We start from the raw sequence: 24,022 nt of genomic DNA, 5'->3' as shown, positions 1-24,022 counted from the left end.
AGTGCACCACTCCAGAAATCGACGCTAGCCTCAGACCATGGACGCACACCATTATTATAAAGTCGAATTAATGTGCCTAGTGTGGATGCGCACAATCAACTTTATAATATCTGTTTTATAAAATCGGTTTAAGCTAATTCGAATTTATCCTGTAGTGTAGACGTAGCTTTAGAGTTATCTGGTAGCCGTACACAAGAGTGATTTCTTCACTGGCATACATGTGGCAGGCTCTTTATATGGAAAAGCATGTTTTTATGTGGTCCCAGAAACTGACAGAAGAAACTGAGGAGCTTAATTATTGACAAACTACAGTCCTAAATAAATGTGTTAATATTAATTTATATTTCTAGCCTCTGTCTTTACAAGAACCAAACCTCTCTTTATTTATATTGAACTGCTGCAAACATTTTACTTGCTCAGCTTATTTATGTTTCGAAAGCAAGAAAAGTGGAAGACATAGTTGGCACAATTCATCTCTCGTTCTCCAGTAGTTTGCTAGTACACAAATATATATTATATATCAATGTAAATTATCTGCTATTAGCAATGGAGGAGGATAAAGTGTCTGTGCAGATTTTTAGATCTCTCACTTGCTTTTGATACCATGGAGCCTGAGATTTTATTGGGATATGTGAGAGGTCACTAGTAGCAGAAGATGGATTCACTCTTTTGGTGGTTCTATTCATTTCTAGCTGGGATGTCCAAAATATTGGAATTGTGCAACTGCTATTTTACTCAGAGGGTATGTCTACACTACAAAATTAGGTCAATTTAATAGAAGTTGATTTTTTAGAAATCAATTTCATACAGTCAATTGTGTGTGTCCCCACTAAGTGCATTAAGTCGGCAGTGTGCATCCAGAGTACTGAGGCTAGTGTCGACATTTGGAGCATTGCACTCTGGTAGCTATCCCACAGCTCCCGCAGTCTCTGCCACCCATTGGAATTCTGGGTTGAGCTCCCAGTGCCTGATGGGGCAAAAACATTGTTGCGGGTGGTTCTGGGTACATGTCATCAGGCGTCCCTCCATTCCTCCCTCCTTCCCTCTGTGAAAGCAACGGAAAAAAATCATTTCTCGCCTTTTTTCCTGGGTTACCCATGCAGACGACATTCTACGGCAAGCGTGGAGCCCACTCAGCTCACTGTCACTGTATGTCTCCTGGGTGCTGCTGGCAAATGCGGTACTGCAGTGCTACACAGCAGAATCCCCTTGCCTTGCCTTGCCTTGCCTTGCAGACGGCAGACAGTGCAATATGACTGCTAACCATCATCGTCATCCCACGGGTGCTCCTGGCCGACCTCGGTGAGGTCGGTCAGGGGTGCCTGGACAAAAATGGGAATGACTCAAGGTCATTCTCTTATTTAAGTTTTGTCTAATGGAGATTCAGTCCTACCTGGAATATCATCAGCTGGAGGCTGCTGCCTCAGGCTGCTCTCCTAGTCGGCAGCACCACGCAGTCACACCTGCCCCAGCCTACCCCTTGCTCCCATGGCTCATGAAGCCTGGACAGTAGTAAGCAGTTCAACTATAGGCTGAGCAAGTGCATAATGGTGGTAGAATGTGCCTCTGGACGTTTAAAAGTTCGCTGGTGCAGTTTACTGACTCGGTTAGACCTCAGCAAAACCAGTCTTCCCATCGATGTTACTGCTTGCTGTGTGTTCCATAATATCTGTGAGAGTAAGTGGGGAGATGTTTATGGCGGGATAGGAGGTTGAGGCAAATTGCCTGGCTGATGATTACATGCAGCCAGACACCAGGGTGGTTAGAAGAGCACAACAGAGCGCGCTGTGCATCAGAGAAGCTTTGAAAACTAGTCTCATTACTGGCCAGGCTATGGTGTGAAAGTTCTGTTTGTTTCTCCTTGATGAAAACCTGCCCCGTTGGTTCACTCTACTTCCCTGTAACCAACCACCCTCCCACCTTTGATCTCCGCTTGCAGAGGCAATAAAGTCATTGTTGTTTCAAATTCATGCATTCTTTATTAATTTATCACACAAATGCGGGGATAACTGCCAAGGTAGCCCAGGAGGAGTGGGGGGAGGAGTGAAGCACAGGGGTGGGGTACTTATAGGAGCATGGCATGCAGCTCATCATAGAAACGGCATATCTGGGGCTCTGACCTAGAGCAGCCATTTGCCCCTCTGGTTCTTTGGTAGGCTTGCCTGAGCTCCTTAAGTTTCGCGCGGGTCTGCTGCGGGTCCCTGTTATAACCTCTGTCCTTCATGCCCTTGGAGATTTTTTCAAATATTCTGTCATTTCATCTTTTGGAATGGAGTTCGTATAGCACGGATTAGTCTCCATACATTGATCAGATGCAGTAACTCCCGTTCGGTCCATGCTGGTGCTCTTTTGCGATTCTGGGACTCCATGGTCACCTGTTCTGATGAGCTCTGCGTGGTCACCTGTGCTGATCAGCTCTCCACACTGGCCAAACAGGAAATGAAATTCAAAAGTTCATTGGACTTTTCCTGTCTACTTGGCCAGTGCATCTGAGTTGAGAGTGCTATCCAGAGGGGTCACAATGGAGCACTCTGGGATAGCTCCCAGAGGCCATACCATCGAATTGCATCTACACCCCCAAATTCAAACCCCCAAAGGAGAAATCAGGCCTGATCCAAAACACAATGAAATCAATGGAAAGAGTCCAGGTAACTTCAGTGGGCTTTGTGTCAGACCTGAGTGAGAAAATGTAGGCTGCAGCATATTCGGTGTGCTGTTAATGTTTGTTCCACATTCCCATCACATCCTGTCTGGTTGCTGCAGTAACACAAATAGCTGAGTGTGTTTGTAAATTTGGAGAATAGATTAGGGTGATTCGACTGAGGCTTCATTGAGGCAAGACTGAAGGGATGTTTATTTGAAAACCACCAAGAGAGTGTGAAAGGATAGTACCTGCATTCCTGGCTGGCAGAGCACCTACCATTTGTGACCCAAGTTCACAGACTTAGGGATTTATTAGATCCATGGATGCTTTCATAATATCATATAGCAGCTGTAGGCAAAAGAAAGTGACCTTTCTTTTCAGATGTGGATCTTGCTACCATCATTCATGCCATTCTCGAGTCGAGTAGACTGTGATTCAAGTGATTCAATGGGCTGTACATTGGGACTGCTCAGAAGTGAGTGCAGAATGAAGCACCTGCTCCTTGAGTGGTGTATTGTACAAGGCATACACAACAGCAATACTCCAAGAGTTGCACTGGTTTCAAATTAGTTTCTGGGTGAGGTGCAAGGTGCTGCGTATACCCCATAAAGCACTGAGTGATTTGGGATCCAGTCGGACTGCATCTCTCCTCTGGCCATGCTGCCATAATTGAGATTAGTAAAAGCACTAGTACTGGAAGTCCTTCAACAGAAACAAAGGGGAGCTGGTGAGAGAGCTTTCTTCTTGGAGGGGTCTCTAGCTCGGGTTCAGAATGCTTTCCTCTTAGTCCTCTAGAGCTTGGATTTATCAGCCTGTCAGGAGGCGAGACCCGCCCGGGACCCTGCGACAGCGTCCGGGAGGTTCGACCGGGACCTCCAGCCCTTATCGCTAGATGCGGCTCCGTGAACGAACGTCCTGTAGCGGTGCGGGAAGCTCAACACCAGTGCTAGCGAATAGCGGGACGGGGAGCGAGAGACGGACCAGCGCGTGGTGAGCGGTGCTGCGATGGCGAGCGTGCCGAGGTGGAGCGGTGCGCGAAAGCCGAGCTGTGGCACGAGCCGGAAGAGCGATTGCCGTAGGATGTGGAGCGGCGACGGGCAGTGGGACCTGCGAGCGGCGGCATCCGGAGCGGTGACAGGAGGGCGGCTGTGGTAAGAGGCGGCTTGCTCTGGAGAGAGTCGCATGGACCGGGGTGCTGAGGGCATGCGGTGCCGGTCAGTCAGGGCATGGAGGTCTCTTGCCGCTGAAAAAGTCTCGGCGTCGAAGGCAAGGGTTAGCTCGACCACGGCCGGGCCGGGGAGCTTCCAGACGCCAGGACTCGACGGCCCTCAATTGGGCTGGGAGTCAACGGGCCGGTTTAGGCGGCGCCGCAAACCGGGGCCAGTGCCGGCACGGTCTGCCTTGGTTGCAGTCTCTGCCTTGCGGTGCGGCCGTAGAGGAGCCGGTCCGAGGCTTAGCCGACTTATCGACCTCCGGAAGAAGAGGGAGCGGCGTGGGGGCTTCTTCGGCGTCGGCTGCGCCGGTGCGAGGAGCTTCGCGGTGCTGACCGTAGCTCGTGCCGAAGGGGAGCGGACGTCACTTCACTTGCTGGCTAGTACTACGGTTGCGGCGAGGTGCTATAAGCACGCTTCATAAGGAGCTGCGGAGTTAGCGTCTCGCTCGCTTTTCGTGGCGCTTAAATGCCTTGCAAATGGGGCACTTAGAAGATAAGTGCGATTCCCACAAGCGACTTAAGACAGGAGTCGTGGGGACTCCTGATCGGCAATTGCGCTATTGCAGGCCGAACCACTGCTGTAAAGCCCGGCGAGCCAGGCAATGGCTAACGGTACCGGGCGCGGGGTAGGGGACGAGTCCAGACCCCGTGAAAACTATTACTAACAAATACCTAAGAACTATAACTTTAAACTGTCAAAAACTAATTAATATGTAAAACAAGAACGATTAAGTACAAAACAAAAACGAGCGATTAGCTAGGGAAAATGCGGAGGTCAGGTAACTGCACTCCCTGTTCCACACGACCGACACGGGCGGTAGAAGGAACTGAAGGGTGGCCGGGTCGGCTGGGGTATTTATGCGGCGCCATGGTGGCGCCACTCCAGGGGGCGCCCAGCCGACCCGCTGAGTGTTGCTAGGGTAAAAGTTTCTCCGACGGCTGTGCACGCGGCGCGCACACACCTAACTGGAATGGATATGAGCAATCACTCGAAGAAGAACTACAGTTACTGCACAGAGTCTGTAACCTCTCCTCCTTCTTTGAGAAGTGTCCCTATGGGTGCTCAATCTGGTTCAAGCAGAACCCTCTAAGTGGGAGGCACTTTGGAGTTAAGTCCATGATCAAAGACAGCACAGCATCAGAAGCTGAGTCATGAATTATTGCATGATATTCAAAAAAGGTGTGTATGGAGGTCCAAGTTGTGGCTCTACACAAGCAATGGGAACATTCATAAGAAAGGCTACTGAAGGAGCAAGAGAGTTGAATGGATTAGTACTCCAGAAGGAGGTTGGAGATCAGTAGATTGATAACAAAAAGTAATATAGCCAGATATCTATCTAGAGAATCTTTGCTTGGAAACTGGAGATCTGTCCGCAACAGACAAAGAATCAGGGAAATTTTCTAAATGACTTAGCCTTTTAGTTGGACAGGACTAATACATTTCTGACACTGAGTGTATGTGATACCACATCCTCCTTCTTCAGGTGTGGTTTAGGAAAGAACACTAGAAGATGAATAGACTGTTTAATGTGGAAGTTAGATTACACCTTCAGTAAAAATTTGGGATGTGGTCACGATGTGACCTTGTCCTTGAAGAATACTGTGAAGGGGGGATATGCCATCAGAGGCCCTAACTCCCCAACTCTTTGTGAAGAAGTAATGGCTACCAGGAAGGCCATTTTCCTAGATAAGTTGATAGGTTGCCGCTGGATCAAAGGGAGGTCTCATAAAGCATATAATCACCAAGTTAAGGTCCCAAACCTGGGCAGGATGTTTGGCTCGTGGAAAGAGATTCCCCAGCCCCTTGAGAAATCTCACCATCATCAGATGTATGAACACTGAGAAGCCCTCCACTGGGAAATGGAAGGCTGTAATGGCTGCCAAATGTATCCTAATGGAACTCAAAGACAAACCTGGCTTCTTCAGTTCTAGGATGTAATCTAGTATATCTGACAGTGAAGAGGATGCAGGAGAAAGGTTTCTTAGGTCAAACCAGTGACTTGAATCTCATTCACTTTTGTAGCTATTACAGATAGACTGCTCCCTATTATGTAACAATACTCTTCTCACTTCCTCCCACGAACCATTGATCAGCCATGCTCTGAGGTGAAGAATCTTGAGGTTGAGTGAAGAATTTTATTGGCATACTGAGAGAGAAGATGAGGGATGGTCAGGAGGCTGATCAGTTGATAAGCAGCCAACTGGATGAGGTAAGAAAGCCATGCCTGTCTTGGCCATGTTGGACCACCAGAAGAACTCTGGCTTTGTCTTTCTCTATCTTGATCAGCAGCTTGGATATTAGAGGAGTTGGAGGAAACACATACAAGAGACTCAATGTCTAATGAAGGAGAAGAGCATCTCCCAAGGAGTGGTGACCCAGACGCCCTCTTGAGCAGAACTGGAAGCACTTCCGGTTTCTGTTCATCGTGAAAAGGTCTATCTGTGAGATGCCCCAACATTGAAACCGGTGGTGGGGCAGAAGGGAATCTATCTCCCACTTATGATCCTGGAGAAGCATCTGCTAAGGGTATTTGTGGTGATGTTTCAAATGCCCAGAAGGTAAGCTGCTGAGATGCTGATGTGATTTCATATGCACCAATTCCAGAGATTCATTGCTTCAGTGCAGAGGGAGGGTGATCTTGATCCCCCTTGACAACTGATATAAACCATGCATAACTCTTTATCTGTCATGATCTTAACATATTTGCCCTGATCAACAGCATAAAATGGAGACAGGTATTCCTGACTGCCCTGAGTTCCACCAAGTTGACGTGTACAGGGAGTTCGTAAGATAACCATCAGCTCTGAGAAGTGTGTGTTCAGATTTGCTCCTCCTACCCCAAGAAATGGTTACTCACCTTCTTGTAACTGTTGTTCTTTAAGATGTGTTGCTCATATCCATTCCAATTAGGTGTGTATATGTCATGTGCACAGTTCACTGGAACGTTTTTCCCCTAGCAGCATCTGCTGGGTCAGCTCTGGAGCCCCCTAGAGTCGCACCTTCATGGTACTGCATAGGGCCCTGCCGACCCGCCACCTCTCCAGCTCCTTCTTGCTAAATACTCGAAAAGAGGGGAAGGTGGGTGGGTTTAGAATGGATATGAGCAACACATCTCAAAGAACAACAGTTACGAGAAGGTGAGTAACCGTTTCTTCTTCTTCGAGTGCTTGCTCATATCGATTCCAATTAGGTGACTCCCAAGCCTTACCTAGGAGATGGGGTCAGAGTTCATAGAATCATTGAGTGAAGCACAGTCCTGCCAAATAGTGCATCGTCATTGGCATGCTGGATGATGGTGTAATGTGAACTGAAGGTGTGGATTGAAGACCACGTTGCCACTCTACATATCTGCTGGATCAGTATCTGCGTCAGGAAGGCTGCCGAGAATGCCTGAGCTCCGGTGGAGTGTGCAGTCAGAGCAGGGGCAGGGACTTTTGCCAGGTCGTAACAAGGCCAGATACAGGATGTGATCCATGATGATATCCTTTGCGTGGACACTGGGAGGCCGTTCATCCTGTCTGCTACCGCAACAGACAGCTGGTTCGACTTGAAGAACAGCTTAGTTCATTTAATATCAAATGTTACTGCACGCTGCGCATCCAGGGAGTGCCGCCTCTGCTTGCGGCTATTGGCATGATGTTTCAGGAAAAAAGACCTTGTGAATCAGCGGTAATAGAAGGGAACGCATAGAAAAGACAGTCCTTCCATGGAAGCAGAAACATGTCTGCCAACAAACCTGGGCTGTGGTTCAGAAAGAGGCAGAATTGTAGGCATTTCCTGTTGGCCATTGTGGTGAACAGATCGATCTGGGGAACTCCCCACTGTTGGCAGCTATTGCTTATTACATCTGGGCAGACAGACCACTTGTGATTTTGAAAAGACCTGCTGAGATAGTCTGCTAATTTGTTCTGTGACCCCAGAAGATAGGACGCTTCCAAAAGTACGGACTGTGCTGTGCAGAACTCCCAGAACTTGAGGACTTCCTGACACAGGGGAGAGGCACATGGTCCCCCCGTCTGTTGATATAAAACATCACTGTTGTATTGTCTGTCAAGACCGATATGCACTTTCCCTCCAGGAGAGGCCGAAAGGTCTGACATGCCAGCTGGACTGCCCTGAGCTTCCTCACATTGATGTAAAGCACCAGTTCCTCTGGAAACCAGAGGCCATGAGTTCTGTATTTTCCAAAGTGCGCTCTCCACCCCATGGCTGAGGCATCGGTGGTCAGACATAAGGAGGGACGGGGTTTGGGGAATGCAACCCCTGCACACACCAAGTGTGGGTCGAGCCACCAGTAAAGAGTACAGAATCCTATATCTCCTCTGAGGATGTGCAAACAAGTGGGATATTTGGATCAGCATTATCTTTCTTGTGCTAAGAATACTGAGGCAGGCCCTCAGCGCCAAACCTGTAATTACCTGCTGCTAATAGAAATTTATATCAATGCAATAGATGATTGAGGCTCTGAGTGGGCATGCAACTAATATAGAGTCTCAAGTTCTTAGTGCATAAAGAGTTTGCAGCATTTCAAAGCCCAAATCAAGATACTGGAAGAGACTAAATAAGCCTTCAACAGGAACGCATGGACTAGTATACAATGTGAAGCTGGAATATTGAGAGGTTTATGAGATTCCAGGAAGAGGAGTGAGGTATAACGTATTTGACTCCTTCTGGATCTGGTACTCTAATTTTAATAAATAGGGCAAAAAAGAATGAATGGCATGGCCGCTATGACACAATGTCCCCCTGGAGGCCACTGTATTGCAGAATGATTCTCTGAAATCCCTAGTGCCATGCTACTGCACACAGAACTACTAGCACAATGAGTTTTTAGTTCTGACTCACATCATCTGATTCCCTGATGAGTTCTGTGTCTTCTACTTGCACCACAGCATCAGCACCACAGGGGATTGGAGCTCCTGTTGTAACCCGCATTACCTGACCAGGCATCACAGTCTGAGTTGGCTGAAAAAAAACACAACAAACCAGCAAATGATGACAACTATTTTACTTTTAACAAGGGAATGGGAAAACCTGAAAATATTTGAATATTGCAGAAATAGACTGGAGAGTAATAAATCCTTTTCACAGTGTGTCTTATTTTCTTCTTGATACATGTTAGTGGAGTTAATATGGGTAAATCCTCATGGTAATTAAAGAATAACACAGGTTCAAATCTGACTAGGTCACTAGTAATTGAAAGCCATTATTATCTGATGGCAGTATGAAATAAACTGGTAGTTATTTTTTGTGATGCGGACACCTATCTTCTGGGAAATTGATGAAACTATCACAATGGGTAATAAATTGGCACCCTTGCTGGTAAAGAAGCCAAAGAATGATTAGATCAGGAGGATTAACTCCCCTATTGTTGTGTATTTAGGTTTACAGCTCTCTGTGTCTCAAGTGATTTCTTCCTAAAACTGCCGCCCCCAAGGATACAACACCTATCGCACAAAGAAGTGGTCATTCTGAGTTGAGGATGAAGCACACAGGCAAAGAGCCACTGTAGTGGTATACGCTCTTTGGATGGAGGACTGCGTTCTCCAGGGCTGCAGACTTTCACTAGCACTAAAATGCACTTTAGAAAATGAAAGAACTAACAAAACTGGTTAGGAAAAACTCTTCCTGAAAAAACATGTCCCAGTTCTTGACTTCTAAGCAGGTTTCTCCATTACTGTGAGGTGGATCAACTCCAAACATTGAGCTTTGCATGGGGCATTTACCCTCATGCGGATCTGTCTCCCGAGGCCTAAAATTTATAATTGAGTTAGAAGTTGCTCTATAATAATCACACAAAACCATGGTACAAGAACAAAGTCCTAGCAGAAACAATCTAACGTCATAAGAAGCACGCATTATGTATTACAGAAAAAATAACCACTAGCAACATGAAAAATAAATTATGTGAAACAAATGGTTTTTTTAAATTTATCACTAAGAAATTTTTTATAATATACATTTTCCAAAATCCATAGTAAAATCATCATTTGACCCTAATCATCTGAGAAAAGAATAAATAAAGAAAAAAACTCGCTAATAAAAATCAGTTGGAAGCTAATGGGGATGGATGTGCAAGTTTCCTTGTTTCATGCAGAGCTCCTCATTTGCTCTGTCCATCCTTCTGCAGTAGTCTCATGTGGTGATATTCCCTAAAGCGCCAACATAAATTTGGAATATCAGTAAGACAAAAGTTGATGTACCTTGTTCATTGGGGCAGTACTGGGGGAGGAGGTGAGATTGACCTGATTTATCAGGCAGCATCAAAGTGGTTAAAATATCTACCAAGATAAATTTGAGAGTTGAGGCTGCATTTAATTTTGCTTATTCTAAGGATGGAGGAGATCAAATGTCTTTCAACATGGCATAAATAAAATGGTAATGAGAACTAAAAAAGGCACAATTATCATGTACCATCTGGAATTCCACTAACCATAGAATCACAGAAATGTAGGGCTAAAGGGACCTTGAGTAGTCATTTAGTCCACTGAGTCTCAACCTTTTTCCATTTGCGGACCTCTACAAAATTTTGAATAAAGGTGTGAATCCCTTTGGGAAATCTTAGACCTAGTCTGCGGACCCCTATGAGTCCACAGACCACAGGTCAAAAACCACTGTTCTGTGGTAATGACAACTTTTCCTGCCCCTAGACAAAGTCTGCGGACCCCCAGGGTTGAGAACCACTGATCTAGTCCACCTCTCCCCGCAGAGACAGGATCAAATAAACCTAGACCATCCCTGACCCAAGGGGCAGAACTGGAGTAAGAAGCCAGTAATTGGAGCCAATGGTCAAAGCAGGGCTGGGAAAGATTGGAGAAGAACTGGAACAGGGCAGGAGCAGACTGGAGCAGGACAGGAACAAGGCAGGAGCAAAGCTGGGAATGAGGCAGGCACAGGAGCAATAGTAGCTGCTGGTGCCAGCACTGAGCAGCTAGTGACCTGCTGGTGAGCTTAAATGCAGACCTGTTGGCTCCTTTCAGCCACTCACGTGGGCTGGCCAATCAAGTGAGTCTGTTGCAGCCACTGGGTTCACTAACCTGCCTAAAAGCTGAACTGGCTAGCTGCAGATTTAGCTGAGGGTACTCAACCCTCTGGTTCCTGACACTCTGTATTGAATTTCATTGTGCTAGTTTCAGACCAATTCTCCAATTTATCAAGGTCCTTTTGAATTCTAATCCTGTCTTCCAAAGTGCCTGAAATTCCTCCCAGTTTGTTAACATCTGCAAATTTTATAAGCATACTCTCCACTACATTATCCAAATCATTAACAAAAATATAGAGTAGTACCAGGCCCAAGACAGGCCCCTTCAGGACCCCACTAGATATACCCTTCCAGTTTGATAGTGAACCATTAATAACTACTCTTTGAGTTTGTCTTTTCAGCCAGTTGTACATCCACTTTATAGTAATTTCATCTAGACCACATTCCTGAGGTCTAGATGATTATTATAGAGCAACTTCTTACTGTTGATGAGAATGACATAGTCCTACATGACAAAAGCCTGGCTAAAATCAAGATATATCAAGTCTGCAGCTTTCCCTTACCCAGTAGCCATCTGATTCAATCAGTATAGTAATCTTAAGGTTTTAAGTTATTCAAGATTTGAATCCAGAACATTGCTATGCATCTTACAAATTTAGCAAATTCACAGGTGGCTCAGATTAAGACATTTTGTGGGTTCCTCATAGAACTCTTTAGTTTTAAGAGATCTTCAGGGAAATATACTGACCCAGGAACCTAGGACTTGCCACATATGCTTTATTTGTCAGTAAATGTTATCTGAAAGTCTTTAAAAAATAGTCTTGCCTTCTCCATGCAGACAAATGGTCCATCTAATCTAGTAGCCCAGAAGTTCTCAAACTGTGGTCCATGGACTACCAATGGTCCGCAAGCTCCATTCAGGTGGTCCGCGGATAGTTCCCTCTAAGGTGCACAGCTGGGTTGACGCACATGAGAGAAGGAAGGTCCACCCACCTAATTAGTGAAGCCACGCAGGTGTGGCTCCACTAATTAGGTGCCTGGACCGTGGAGAAGACACACATGTAGGTGACGTGGTGGCCTTGGCGGGAATAGGGGGTAGGTTGGAGGGAGGAAGTGGGGTGAGAAGAGGGGATGGGGGAATTTGGGACATGCAGGGCTGTGGTGGCCAAAGAAAGAGGTGACTTTCCCCAGCTCCAGGGCTGTGGCTGCCGGAGAAAGACGGCTTCTTCCCAGCCTCAGCTTTGTGGCTGCTGTGGTGGGGGAGATAGTTCCCTCCTTTCCAGCCCCAGCTTGGGGGCTGCCACAGTGCAGGAGAGAGGGCATGTCCATCGCATTAGAAAGGTAAGAATACTGATATTAAAATATGAGTTGTGTGCTTTTATTTGTAGAACAAAAAACAGTTAATTATTATTAAGTTTTTTTTAATATATATAGCACTTTTATCCAAAGTGCTTTACAATAGTTAGCTAATGGTACAAATAACATTTAGAAAGATCATTAAGTGGTCTGCTAAGATCCTCAGCAATTTTCAAGTGGTCCGCAAAAAAAAAAAGTTTGAGAACCACTGTAGTAGCCTATATCTGTTTTTCACCTGGAACAGATGCTTCAGGAGGCTAAACCATTATTTTATGCCTGGAATCATTACAGCCCTTATAATCTTTATCCTAGCTGTACTGTAAAAGTACATACTATTTTTGTTCATATAACTGTCTAATGGTGTTTTAAACTTACTAAGCTATTTGTCTCCTATAGCAGCAGGTTTCATAGGTTAATTGTATATTGCATAAAAAAGAATTTAAATTTCTTCCCATTTTAAACGTATTGCCTTTTGGCCTCATAAGGAACATGGGTATGAAAATGTCAGAATTCAATGATTTGGGTCAATTGTTGTAAAATGTGCTGCATTTTCAGCTTTTTGCCCAGTGAATTAGCATAATTACTCTTTTCTGATTTATAAACCTCCAATGATGTAAAGCATCCAAACACAACTGTGAATGTGACTGGGTGTTTTTTTACCGTAAGCACTGTTGCCTGTATATTACCTTCCCTTTCTTTCCTTTTTAAAATTGAACATATTCATTTGTTTTTATGTATTTGAGAGAGTGGTATTCTATTGTGTTTTATTACATTAGTTTGCCTTTATTCTTTTCTGCACCACCCCAAGTGCATTGGCACTGTAAAACAGAATGAATAAACCTATTGGTGCTACACAACATATCATTATTTATTATTATATATTTTGTTATAATGTTGTCTTCACCCTCAGGTAATAGCCCAGATTCTGCAATCATCAATATGAAATATACAACTAAGAAAATGGCAATTAAGATGAAAGACGCTGCTTCAATACAGTGAAGTTGTAAAATACGTAGTAATAATAATATTTGCACTTCTATAAAGCCTTTCATTTTAGAACCTCAAAATGGTTTACAAACATCAAAATCCCATTTTCAAGATGTAGAGAAACCAAGGTACATAGAAGCTGTGTCTTACCTATGTCAAAAAATGATTCTGTGGCAGAGATGAAAACAAAACCCAGGAGTCTTGCCCGTGTGTTCCCTGCTCTTGCCATTAGAGAACACAGACCATTAATAATTATTCTAATTAAAATCCTCAGTTGTCTGAGACTATTACAGTAATCAGATCAAGCTAATGTTGAGCTTAGAATGTATAGAATGTACCCCACTTTCATTGGGTCCTGGGGCATTCTTAAAGGCCTTTTAAAACATCATAATTTCTTTATTCCCCCCCAGCCAAACTTCCTATTGTGATAAATGTACTTCCACTCACAGGGAAACAGATACAAATCCTTTCATTAACTTAGCTGCTTTTCTCCTGAACCAAACAAAGGGAGTCACTACAGAATGGTAAGATGTACTCTTCCTCCTCACTCACACTAAATGTGCTGTCTCCTTAGCAGCCCTTTGTTTGTCCAGCAGCAGGGGATCTAACCAAGTTTTGAAAATGGACACACATTTCTGCTCCTGCCAGAACTAGGGTAGCTTGCACCACATGCTGTCTTTCAGAACCTATCCGAGACTGTACATGGACACCAGTATGTTACAAGTGGACCCAATCGCTGGATCCCACATGCTCCTAAGCCAGCAGGGTCTGGATAGAGCCAGGTCACTATTCCTAGCTTTGGGTCTCTAAGGCATACACCCAGGTGAAGACCTCATATCTGCCACCCTTCCTTAAGACATGAGATTCTGCAGCCCCACTGCCTTAGGGCATGGCTACACTGGCGCTTTACAGCGCTGCAAGTTTCGCGCTCAGGGGTGTGAAAAACACCCCCCCAGAGCGCTGCAAGATACAGCGCTGTAAAGCCTCAGTGTAATCAGTGCCGCAGCGCTGGGAGCGCGGCTCACAGCGCTGCAAGCTACACCCGTAGAGGATGTGGAGTACGTGCAGTGCTGGGAGAGCTCTCTCCCAGCGCTGGCGCTGCAACCACACTCACACTTCAAAGCGCTGCCGTAGCTATACCCTTAGATTCCAAAACCAGTGCCTCAGCCCACCAGAGCCCCCCGTGGCTTATGCACCTTCCCTCAAAGTTCCACTTCACTGTGGATGCTCTGAGCTTCTTGATTAACCCATTCAGGAACAACATGGCAGGCGAACAAGGAACACAGGCTTAGTCAAGGAACTTCTTACCCACAGTCATTTTACCTTCAAGACATCACTAGTGAGTTACAAATCTTTGCAATATAACAAATGGTCCTGAAATGCTGTGTGATATGATTGAAATATGACCACATATATCAATAATTTTGCCACTATTAAGACAATTGCAATGAATCTTGTACAAAGTATACCATGTAATGTGTCAGTGGAAAAGTTATAATTTGCTCAATAAGATTATCCTGTTTAAATCCATGTATCATAACTGTATCTGAAGTTATGGATATTGGCTACATACCTGTGTCTCAAATGTGCTTGTTCCTCGGGTAACACCCATAAGGTAGTTTACATCCAGTCTAGCCAGCACATTATGAATGGACTATCAAGTTTGATGGCCCATTAAGGACACTTCACTATAACAATGGGTCACAGAAGAAACTCGTTCTGACCAAACAGATCTTCCCGTGGATGCTTCAGCACAGATATGAGCAATGGTGAGTCATCAAAGCATGTAAGGACATGTGATTTGCTCATGTGACCCTGGGACTCCAGAGCAGTAACTTTTCACAAGCTAGGCTGTGAGCTTTGTTTGGAACAGAAAATTTCCAGGCATATGGTAAAGAGTACAAAAGACCCCCAGGATGACTCAATTTTGCCTCTTTCCTCCCCTGATTCTGTGGACCGTAGATTTACAACTAAAAGGAACGTACTGAACTATGGAGTGAGGACCGTCCTATCTTTGGGAAGTTACCAAAGAGACTTTACAAATCAGAAGTCTATAATATCACTGCTATAAACCTGATATAAGGACATTACAATTATTGTAGGTATATGATCTATTAACCATTGTAACTCTCTTCTTTTTTTAATTAATAAACCTTTAGATTTTAGTTACTAAAGGATTGGCAGCAGTGTGATTATTGGGTAGGAGCTGAGTTATATATTTACCAGGCTAAATGGCTGGTCTCTTGAGATTAGAAGGATCCTGTATGTGTTGAATTTGGTTTCAATAACCACTCTTCATTGAGTCCAGTGTCTGGGGGGTCACAGAATGCATTTTTGACTTCTTTTTAACCAATGTGGGGAGACAGAAGTTTCCTTTTGTTACTGGCTTGATATATCTAATGATAGAATAATGACCAATTTGAGGTGAGTCTGCTCTGTTTCTCAGCAGTTTGTCCTGAATCTGGTGAATAGTCTCAGCTGAGCCCCACTGAGGCAGTGACAGATGCACCCCTGTTAGTCTGATTTCACTCCCAACCCTTATGTGAATCTGAGGCTTGGTTTACACTAGGAACTTATGTCAATATAACTATGTTGCTCAGGGACCTCGAAAATCCATACCCCTGAGTGACGTAGTTATACCGACCTAATTCCCAGTGTAGACAGCACTATTTTGAAGGGAGGCCTTTGTCCATCGACATAGCTACAGCCTGTCAGGGAGGTGGAGTACCTACACCGATGGGAGAAGCTCTCCTGTCAGGTAGGTAGTGTCTTTACTAAGCACTATAGCTCAAGTGCTGTAAGTGTGGACAAGCCTTGAAGTCTGGTCAGCATTTTAGGCTAGGTATAGTGTCCTTCCTGCCTTCTCCTTCTTTCCAACCAGGGGATGGCACCCCTCCTAAACACCATCTCTGACTCTATTTTGCCATGTCCCCAAGCTGGGAAATTCTAGCTTCCAGCCATGCGAGTCCCATATATAGAAAACCATTGTCACCTGAGGTGAACCAGTCATTCAGAGTCATACGAAGTTGCATTCCTAAATAAAACAATGTAAAACTTTAGAGCCCACAAGTCCAGTCAGTCCTACTTGTTCAGCCAATCGCTCAGACAAACAAGTTTGTTTACATTTGCAGGAGATAATGCTGCCTACTTCTTAATTACAATGTCACCTGAACGTGAGAACAGGCGTTCGCATGGCACTGTTCTAGCTGGTGTTGCAAGGTATTTATGTGCCAGATGCACTAAAGATTCATATGTTTCTTCATGCTTTGGCCACCTCTCCAGAGGACATGTTTCCATGCTAATGATGCTCATTAAAGAAATGTGTTAACTAAATTAGTGACTGAACCACTTGGGGGTGAACTGTATGTCTCCTGTTCTGTTTTACCCACATTCTGCCATACATTTCATGTTACAGACGTTTCGGATGATGACCCAGCACATGTTCATTTTAAGAACACTTTCATTGCAAATTTGACAAAATGCAAAGATACCAATGTGAAATTTCTAAAGATAGCTACAGCACGTGACCTATGATTTAAGTATCTGAAGTGCCTTCCAAAATCTGAGAGGAATGAGGTTTGGAGCATGCTTTCAGAAGTCTTAAAAAAGCAACGCTCTGATGTGGAAACTACAGAACCCAAGCTACCAAAAAAGAAAATCAGCCTTCTGCAGGTGGCATCTGATTTAGATCAAGAAAATGAACATGTGTCGGTCCCACTGCTTTGGATCATTATTGAGCAGAACCTGTCATCAGCATGGATGCATGTCCTCTGGAATGGTGCTTGAAGCATCACGGGACATATGAATCTTTAGTGCATCTGGCATGTAAATCTCTTGCAACACCAGCTACCACAGTAGCATCCAAACACCTGTTCTCACTTTCAGGTGACATTATAAACAAGATGCAGGCAGCATTATCTCCTGCAAATGTAAACAAACTTGTTTGTCTGAGCAGTTGGCTGAACAACAAGTAGGACTGATTGGATTTGTAGGCTCTAAAGTTTTACATTGTTTTATTTTGAAATGCAGTTTTTTTGTACGTAATTCTACATTTGTAAGTTCAACTTTCATGATAAATAGATTGCACTACAGTACTTGTATTAGGTGAATTGAAAAATACTCTCTTTTGTTTCTTAGAGTGCAAGTATTTGTAATAAAAATAAATATAAAGTGAGCACTGTATACTTTGTATTCTGTGTTGTAATTGAAATCAATATATTTGAAAATGTAGAAAACATCCACAAATCTTTAAATAGATGGTATTCTGTTACTGTTTAACAGCACAATTAATCGTGATTACTTTTTTTAATCGCTTGACAGCCCTAGGAAAAAGTCATCTACTTCAGGGAGTCTGAAGAAGGGAAAATCACTTACGTGTAATTCTACATATTTTAAGACTTCTTGGACAATTTTCATTTCTTGGTTTGCATGTTCATCATATCACTTGCACACACAAGTAACAGCAAAAATTCAATATGCAAGAGATTTGTGCATGTACAGACAGATGCTGGGTAGAGGTCCCTTTGAAAATTTCTCTGTGACAAGTGGTTAGGATTTTGGTTTTCTATCTTTTCTGTAAAATTACACCATCAACAACACAGCAACCCTCAACACCATCCTAAGGCATTGGATCATTGCTTATTCATACATGAGACCACCATCTACTGAATCACCAACACTACCACCTAAAGTATTATGGAGTTTCCCTCTGAGTCGCTTATGCAAGTACTGACCTGATCTTACACTACTTAGCATTTGAGATCATGTCCCAAGTTGTATGGCTGCAGGCTAGACAGTGCACACAACTTTGTAATTATTTAGTGTCAACTTCAATAACAAATACAATCTTTGAGGTACTTTTGAGGATTCCAGAGCACAAATGCAAGGCACAAGTTTTAAAAAAAAAAAAAGTCAGATCCTTAGTCTTACAAGAGAAGAAAAACTTAGCATAAAAAGAGAAAAAGAAGAGGAGAAAAGAAATTGCACTCACCTGCTCACCAGCTTGGGATTCCCCAATGATGAATCGATCCCCAGGGCCATCAGCAGCTGTAAGACAATATAGAAGAAAGAAGATGATAAAATGACTAAACCATTGCAAATGGAAAAATAAGAAGTCAAGACTGGGAGAACCTTAGAATAATCCAAGATTTAGTTTAGACTTGCTTCTTTAGAACCTGTATGAGAGGATATGAATATTTTGCAAAACATTTTGGACTTTTAGGTTTAAGATGTATTTATTAATTTGCTAATCACAGGTTATATAATAATATTTTCTACCACAAAATTGCTCAGATATACTCATTGTTCCTAGTTCTTGCAAGGGTATGCAGAAGTCTGGGAGAATGTAAAAGGAAACCATTGAATATTATCTTCGTATCAAAGGTTTCCAATTGTACATAAGATTCTTAAGACAAGAGCCTCAACTTCATGAGGTAGAGGTAACAGCAATAGGTGTCCTCTCTGTGAAACTGCCACTAGACGGGAGGCCATGATATATACATATATATATTTGGCCAGCATGTTACATAACTGTTTGGAAGACGACAGCAGAATTTTGGATATCAAGATTTCTGGGTTCCCTTCCTAGCTCTGGGAGGAATGTGATTTAATGATTAGTGCAGTGGTTAGACAGTATAGACAAGCATGTACATCTGACACATTCACTCTGAAAGACAGTGGGGCTAAGTAGATGTGACTCGCACATGCCACATTAGAGACTTGGGTTCTGTTCCTAGCTGTCAGTGTCGGAGGTGATATTGGAACTCATCATTTCCTCACTCCCAGCCCAGTGCACCTTCATTTAGACAAAAGGAAATTTTGATGGGGGAGAGCAGGTGGGAAAAGGTTTATTTCCCAGGGCAACTCATTTATCCATATCTGGATAGATTTTCAAGGGGACAGCAAAGATACTTCTGCTAACAAATGCTGAGTTTCTGCTTTGGAGGCACTAGAAAGGTCCGAAGAAACAATTGAGAATAACTACCATATTTTCCCTGCTCTTATTCTCAGAAACTCTTAAACTGTTTTTGCTGAAACTGAATATATAATTCTGAGGCAGAGACCAAATACAGAAATTATTAATGTGAACAGCTGAAGTTTGAAGCAACTGAAATCATGTAAAGTATTAAGTGTTAGGAGGTGTATAGGTGTCGCTATGTGTTCTGCCTGTAAGAACTGTATTTATGCTTTTATAGCACCTTTCATTTGAGGATCTCTAAGTGCTTAAGGAATGTTAATTAAACCTCACAATAACCTTCTGAGGTAGGTGTTATCTGTATTACAGAAGAAGAATCTGAGGTACAGGAGGAGTACGTGACTTGCTCAAGGTCTCATAGCTAGAGTCAGAAACAGAATCTGGGAGTACTGACACTTAGTTACCTGCTCTAACCATTTGATCATGCAGACACCCAAAAGTGATTATATCTACAGACAATGTCATCCTAGGGGAAGAGTACAGGATTGGAAGTCAGGAGACTTGGAATCTAATCATCCACTCTCAACGCTGGCTTCTCACAGAATATCAAGTCATGTTCAAGTTGTCTTTCTCTTTATCTTCAAGGCACTCAGTACTTTGGGGCTTGGGCCCAACATAGCTAGAAGATTGCCTAAAGCGGAGATGTGATGACCAGGGTCAATAACTCCACTCCTCAGACACAATGAAGGATAAAGTTCATCTGTGCAGGAGATAGTTTTCATGGGGACCAGTCTGAGACTTGTGGAATGAACTCCCACAGGAACTACGAATCGTCACAAACCTTACCACCTTCTGCTTCAAGTGCCAGGGTATTTCTTTGACTTGCTGCAATAGGGCAGATAGGCCCCCTGCTCTCAGGGAGGGGGTAAATAAGAGCCTGTGGGCACAACTGGCCCAGCCCCACTACACTTGCGGCAGTTTTCAGGAATCAAGGGTCCTAAAGGAAGAGCCTCAGCTTAGTTAGGGAACTGACCAAAGAGAACAGAGAGCAGTGCTGTGGGTCTTCCTGGATGAGGAAGGCCTGTTCTAGCCAAGATCCTGAGACAGCTTGCTGCCTGGATGAGACTCCCAGTGGATGGGATCACCAGACCCACGAAGACTAATAAAAGAGACTGGCCACATGGAGACAAGCCTTGTGTAGAAGGGCAGGGTCTTGCCGACAAATCCTTGGATGACCTTGCTTTTGAGTTGTTTTCCTTTTATTCTGGACTCTAATGCCCTGGAAGGGGTGTGACTCAAGTGTGCCATGTCCAGTGGGCTAAGACACCAAGGCACTGGATCTATGAGGAGTGACACTGTCAGGGAACCACAGCTGATTGAGTTGTGCCTTGATGGGCCACAAAGGAGTGTCTTGTAGACAATCTGGTTGGCACCTGTCTTCTCTATTCAAAACAAAACAAAAAACCTAGCCTAAACAGAAAACTTACCAAAACAAAACACTATGCTGCATGCAAAATTCTCCCCCTAGGGAAAAGATAAGAGAGAGAACAAACCACATGTGACAGATGTTAGTCATGTCATTCAATGCACTATTGGAAAGGGCTCCAAAACTATAGTGATGAGGGCAGCATAAGAACGTATCTAGACTAGACTAGAAATCCTGCTCCCACTGAAATCAGAATTTCATCATTTATGTTAATTGGAACAAAATCGAGTCCCTGGGTTGTAATTTGAGCTGTGACAATAACTTAATTTCTGTTACTCTCAGAGACCCCCACCTGAAAAATGAAAGTATTTACCATATCTATGTCCCCAGGGTGTTGTGATGTTTACTCAACTGTGGTCAGTGTCTTTCTCTCTCACAATGAATAGTATCTTACTTCATAAGTAGCCTCACTGATTTCACTGAAATTTCACATGGAGTAAAGTACTGCTCATCACAGGTAAGGGCCAAAGAATCAAGTCTTTTACAATGTCATCAACTCATGAGAGTCTATCATGAGTCTCACAATATTTAGTATTCTAGAATGAGGGGGGAGGGTTGATAGCAGCCTTCAACTACCTGAAAGGAGGTTCCATAGAGGATTGAGCTAGGCTATTCTCGGTGGTGGCAGAGGACAGAACAAGAAGCAGTTGCAGTGGGGGCGGTCTCAGTTGGATATTAGGAAACACTATTTCACTAGGAGGGTGGAGAAGTTGTGGAATGGGTTACCTAGGGTGGTGGTGGAATCTCCATCTTTAGAGGTTTTTAAGGCCCAGCTTGACAAAGCCTTGGCTGGGATGATTTAGTTGGTGTTGGTCCTCCTTTGAGCAGGGGATTGGACTAGATGACCTCCTGAGGTCTCTTCCAACCCTAACATTCTATGATTCTAAAACCCTATTGGGCTAAGATATGTGCTTTAATCCTTAAAACCTATTGGAATCAAGAGATTACATGTAAATCTGATCTCTCATTAAAGAAATAAGTAAGTTCTAGCCCTTTTGATGTATAGAAAAGCTTGACAATGTGAAATGAGTGCATCCTAAAGACTCAGAAATCAGGAGGCAAATAAAAAGAATCTCAGATTTATAGTTTTAAAAAAATCTCAAGATTTTTGAATATTTGAGGCTGGCAACCTTTTTGAGATCCTTAGATGGAAAATACTAAGTATTATTATTATTATTATTACTGTACGTACCTATTGACGCCAATAAGGGGCGTTGGAAGTGCTTTCTGCCAAATCTACAGTCTGTTGCAGTGGTGAATTAATTTCATGAGTCTATCTGTATCTGCTATTTCAGACAAACCTCTTGGGTCTGCATTACATAACAACACTGCCCAGTAAAATCTTCATTTAACTTTAAATGAGTTGTGTTGGCTATTTTCTTAGCCAAATAAAATCATATTAAAAATGTAATCTCAAAATCAAACCAGATTTTTCGTTAACTAACTCCTTTCCTTAAAAAGTGGTACTCAGCTGTTAAATAAATAGCTTTGCCTACCTTTCAGATCTCCTGTATACATATTATCTTGTTCTCCAGGAAAACAAGCAGTTTGTTTCCTAGTTGTTTATCTGCTTCTACTGATCATTCCTTACCTAATATCCTGAAGTGGTTGCTTTGGGACTGATTATGATGTATCTAATGGAGGGTTATAACATAAAATGAGCTGAGGAAAAGATAACAGGAGCAGATGAACAAATAAGAAACAAAAATTTGTTTTCATGCCAATATTCCTAGCAGGGAAACATGAAGTGGGGAAAGAAAGACAGACAATATATGATATAAGCAGATCTGTTTCTAAATAAAATACATTTCAGAGTTTTCCACCAATTACTATTCAGAAGTCACATAACGGATGAGCTCAACAGTGCACCGGGGAGGGCCGGATTTCCAATTGGGCACAGCAGGCATGTCTAGAGGCACTGGCACTCATTGCCAAATATGTGATTTTCTAGCCCAATTGGGCTATTTTAGCTGGAAGTTGCCAGGGTTTTTTTAGCTGCTGCAAGTTGCGGTATTTGGAGCTATTTTGCTGCCTTGCTGCTGCTGGCCTCACTGCTCAGTTCTTGAGAGGGAGGGAGCCTCCTGATCAGTCCAGCTCCCTGCTGAGATGCCCCACACACCACTTGTCTCACATTGTGCCCCCTCCCCTTAGGTAACATTTGCAGCATGCACAGAATTCTTGTCCAAGGGAGGCTGAATTCTTTTCCCCCCTGAAAGAAAATGTGCTGCAGTTCCACCTTTTGCCCACCAGAGGCCACTGTGGCACCAGAACAGCCCGAGCTGGCTGAGGCTAACTGGTCTGGTGGGTGGTGTGTGCATTTTTTCCTCAAGTGAAAAGTCACAAAAGCCTTCTTCAAGCCAGGTTAGGAAACAGAGTGGGCCACACAGGGCTGCTGGGCCACATGGGAATGCAGGGGGTGGTGGTGGTGGTGGTCCAGGCAGGATCATATGGAGAGGTGTGAGGGGGGCTCCAGGCAGGGCCACACAGGGGGAAGGGGGGGCGGGGACCTATAAGGTGTAAATCTGGCCCTGCATCAGGGTGTATTGATGAACTGAGAACCATGAGGTACATTTCACTACTTTTCTGCCAATATGGTAGTAAATGATTTCAAGTTAGAATGAATCAAGATGTACTTCACTTCAAAAGTAGATTTAACTTTTATTCAAACTGAGTGAGTAGCCTTGGTTGATGCGAAACACACTCCGTGCTGCTGAAGTGCATTTCTTCATTATCTCCTCAACAACACAGGTTCATAGGCACAGAGAGATTGCCACATTGAAACAGTAGTCTGGAAATCCATCTTTGACAAGCAGTCAATACTAGATATTCCAGAAAAAATGCAAAGAAACCATAATGCATCAAATTCTGCAGTACTAGATACCATAAAAGGAAATTTCTACTGGACCCCGGTGGGTAGTTCACAGTCTAGAGCATAAAAATTTATAATCTTTGTAATTGTTCATGTTGTTATTTGTATAAATAGCTAATCTTTATGAACATCTTTGTGACCTATACACTTCTGGAGTTTCCTGTGAAGGTGAGTTGCATAGTTTAATTAAACATTGGATTGAAAATATGTCCTTTTATCCATTTTAAATCTGTTGCATTTCAAAATATTCCCAGTAGTGAAGACCAATCAACGACAACCTTATCTAGTAACCTTTGTTTCATCTGAATACCCCAAGAAGTCATCTGGAAACATCTAGATTCCCTTATCATTCTGAGATGAACTGCTTTCAGGAAGAATGGCTACTCTGTGGTTGGCTACATTTGTAATGGTTTATTAAGTTCACATTCTGAAACCAGTCTACAAATCTGCCGATGAAAGCGTATTGAATTTACTAATTTTTGAAGGAAAGATTAATTTCACTTTTAAAAAAACTCCAACCAAGTCCCTTGATTCCAAATTCTCAAATACCAAAGGGTGAAAATAACTCAA

The 24,022-nt window shown here is 43.4% G+C and overlaps 1 protein-coding gene across 28 annotated transcripts in view; it reads right to left on the bottom strand.

Annotated features, from left to right (window-relative positions):
* GPHN (gephyrin) overlaps positions 1-24,022 on the bottom strand; it is a 648,985-nt gene that overhangs the window by 63,451 nt on the left and 561,512 nt on the right. For all 28 annotated transcript variants that reach the window (XM_075065364.1, XM_075065351.1, XM_075065350.1 and 25 more), the window contains 2 exons: positions 18,174-18,229; positions 8,704-8,823 (listed from right to left, as the gene is read on the bottom strand). In XM_075065364.1, the coding sequence (XP_074921465.1) occupies positions 8,704-8,823; positions 18,174-18,229 (176 nt within the window). The remainder of the gene's footprint in view (positions 1-8,703; positions 8,824-18,173; positions 18,230-24,022) is intronic.

The sequence above is a fragment of the Chelonoidis abingdonii genome, chromosome 4 (assembly GCF_003597395.2).
Source record: "Chelonoidis abingdonii isolate Lonesome George chromosome 4, CheloAbing_2.0, whole genome shotgun sequence".
Lineage (NCBI taxonomy): Eukaryota > Metazoa > Chordata > Testudines > Testudinidae > Chelonoidis > Chelonoidis abingdonii.
This window is presented reverse-complemented; position numbering and strand designations above follow the sequence as displayed.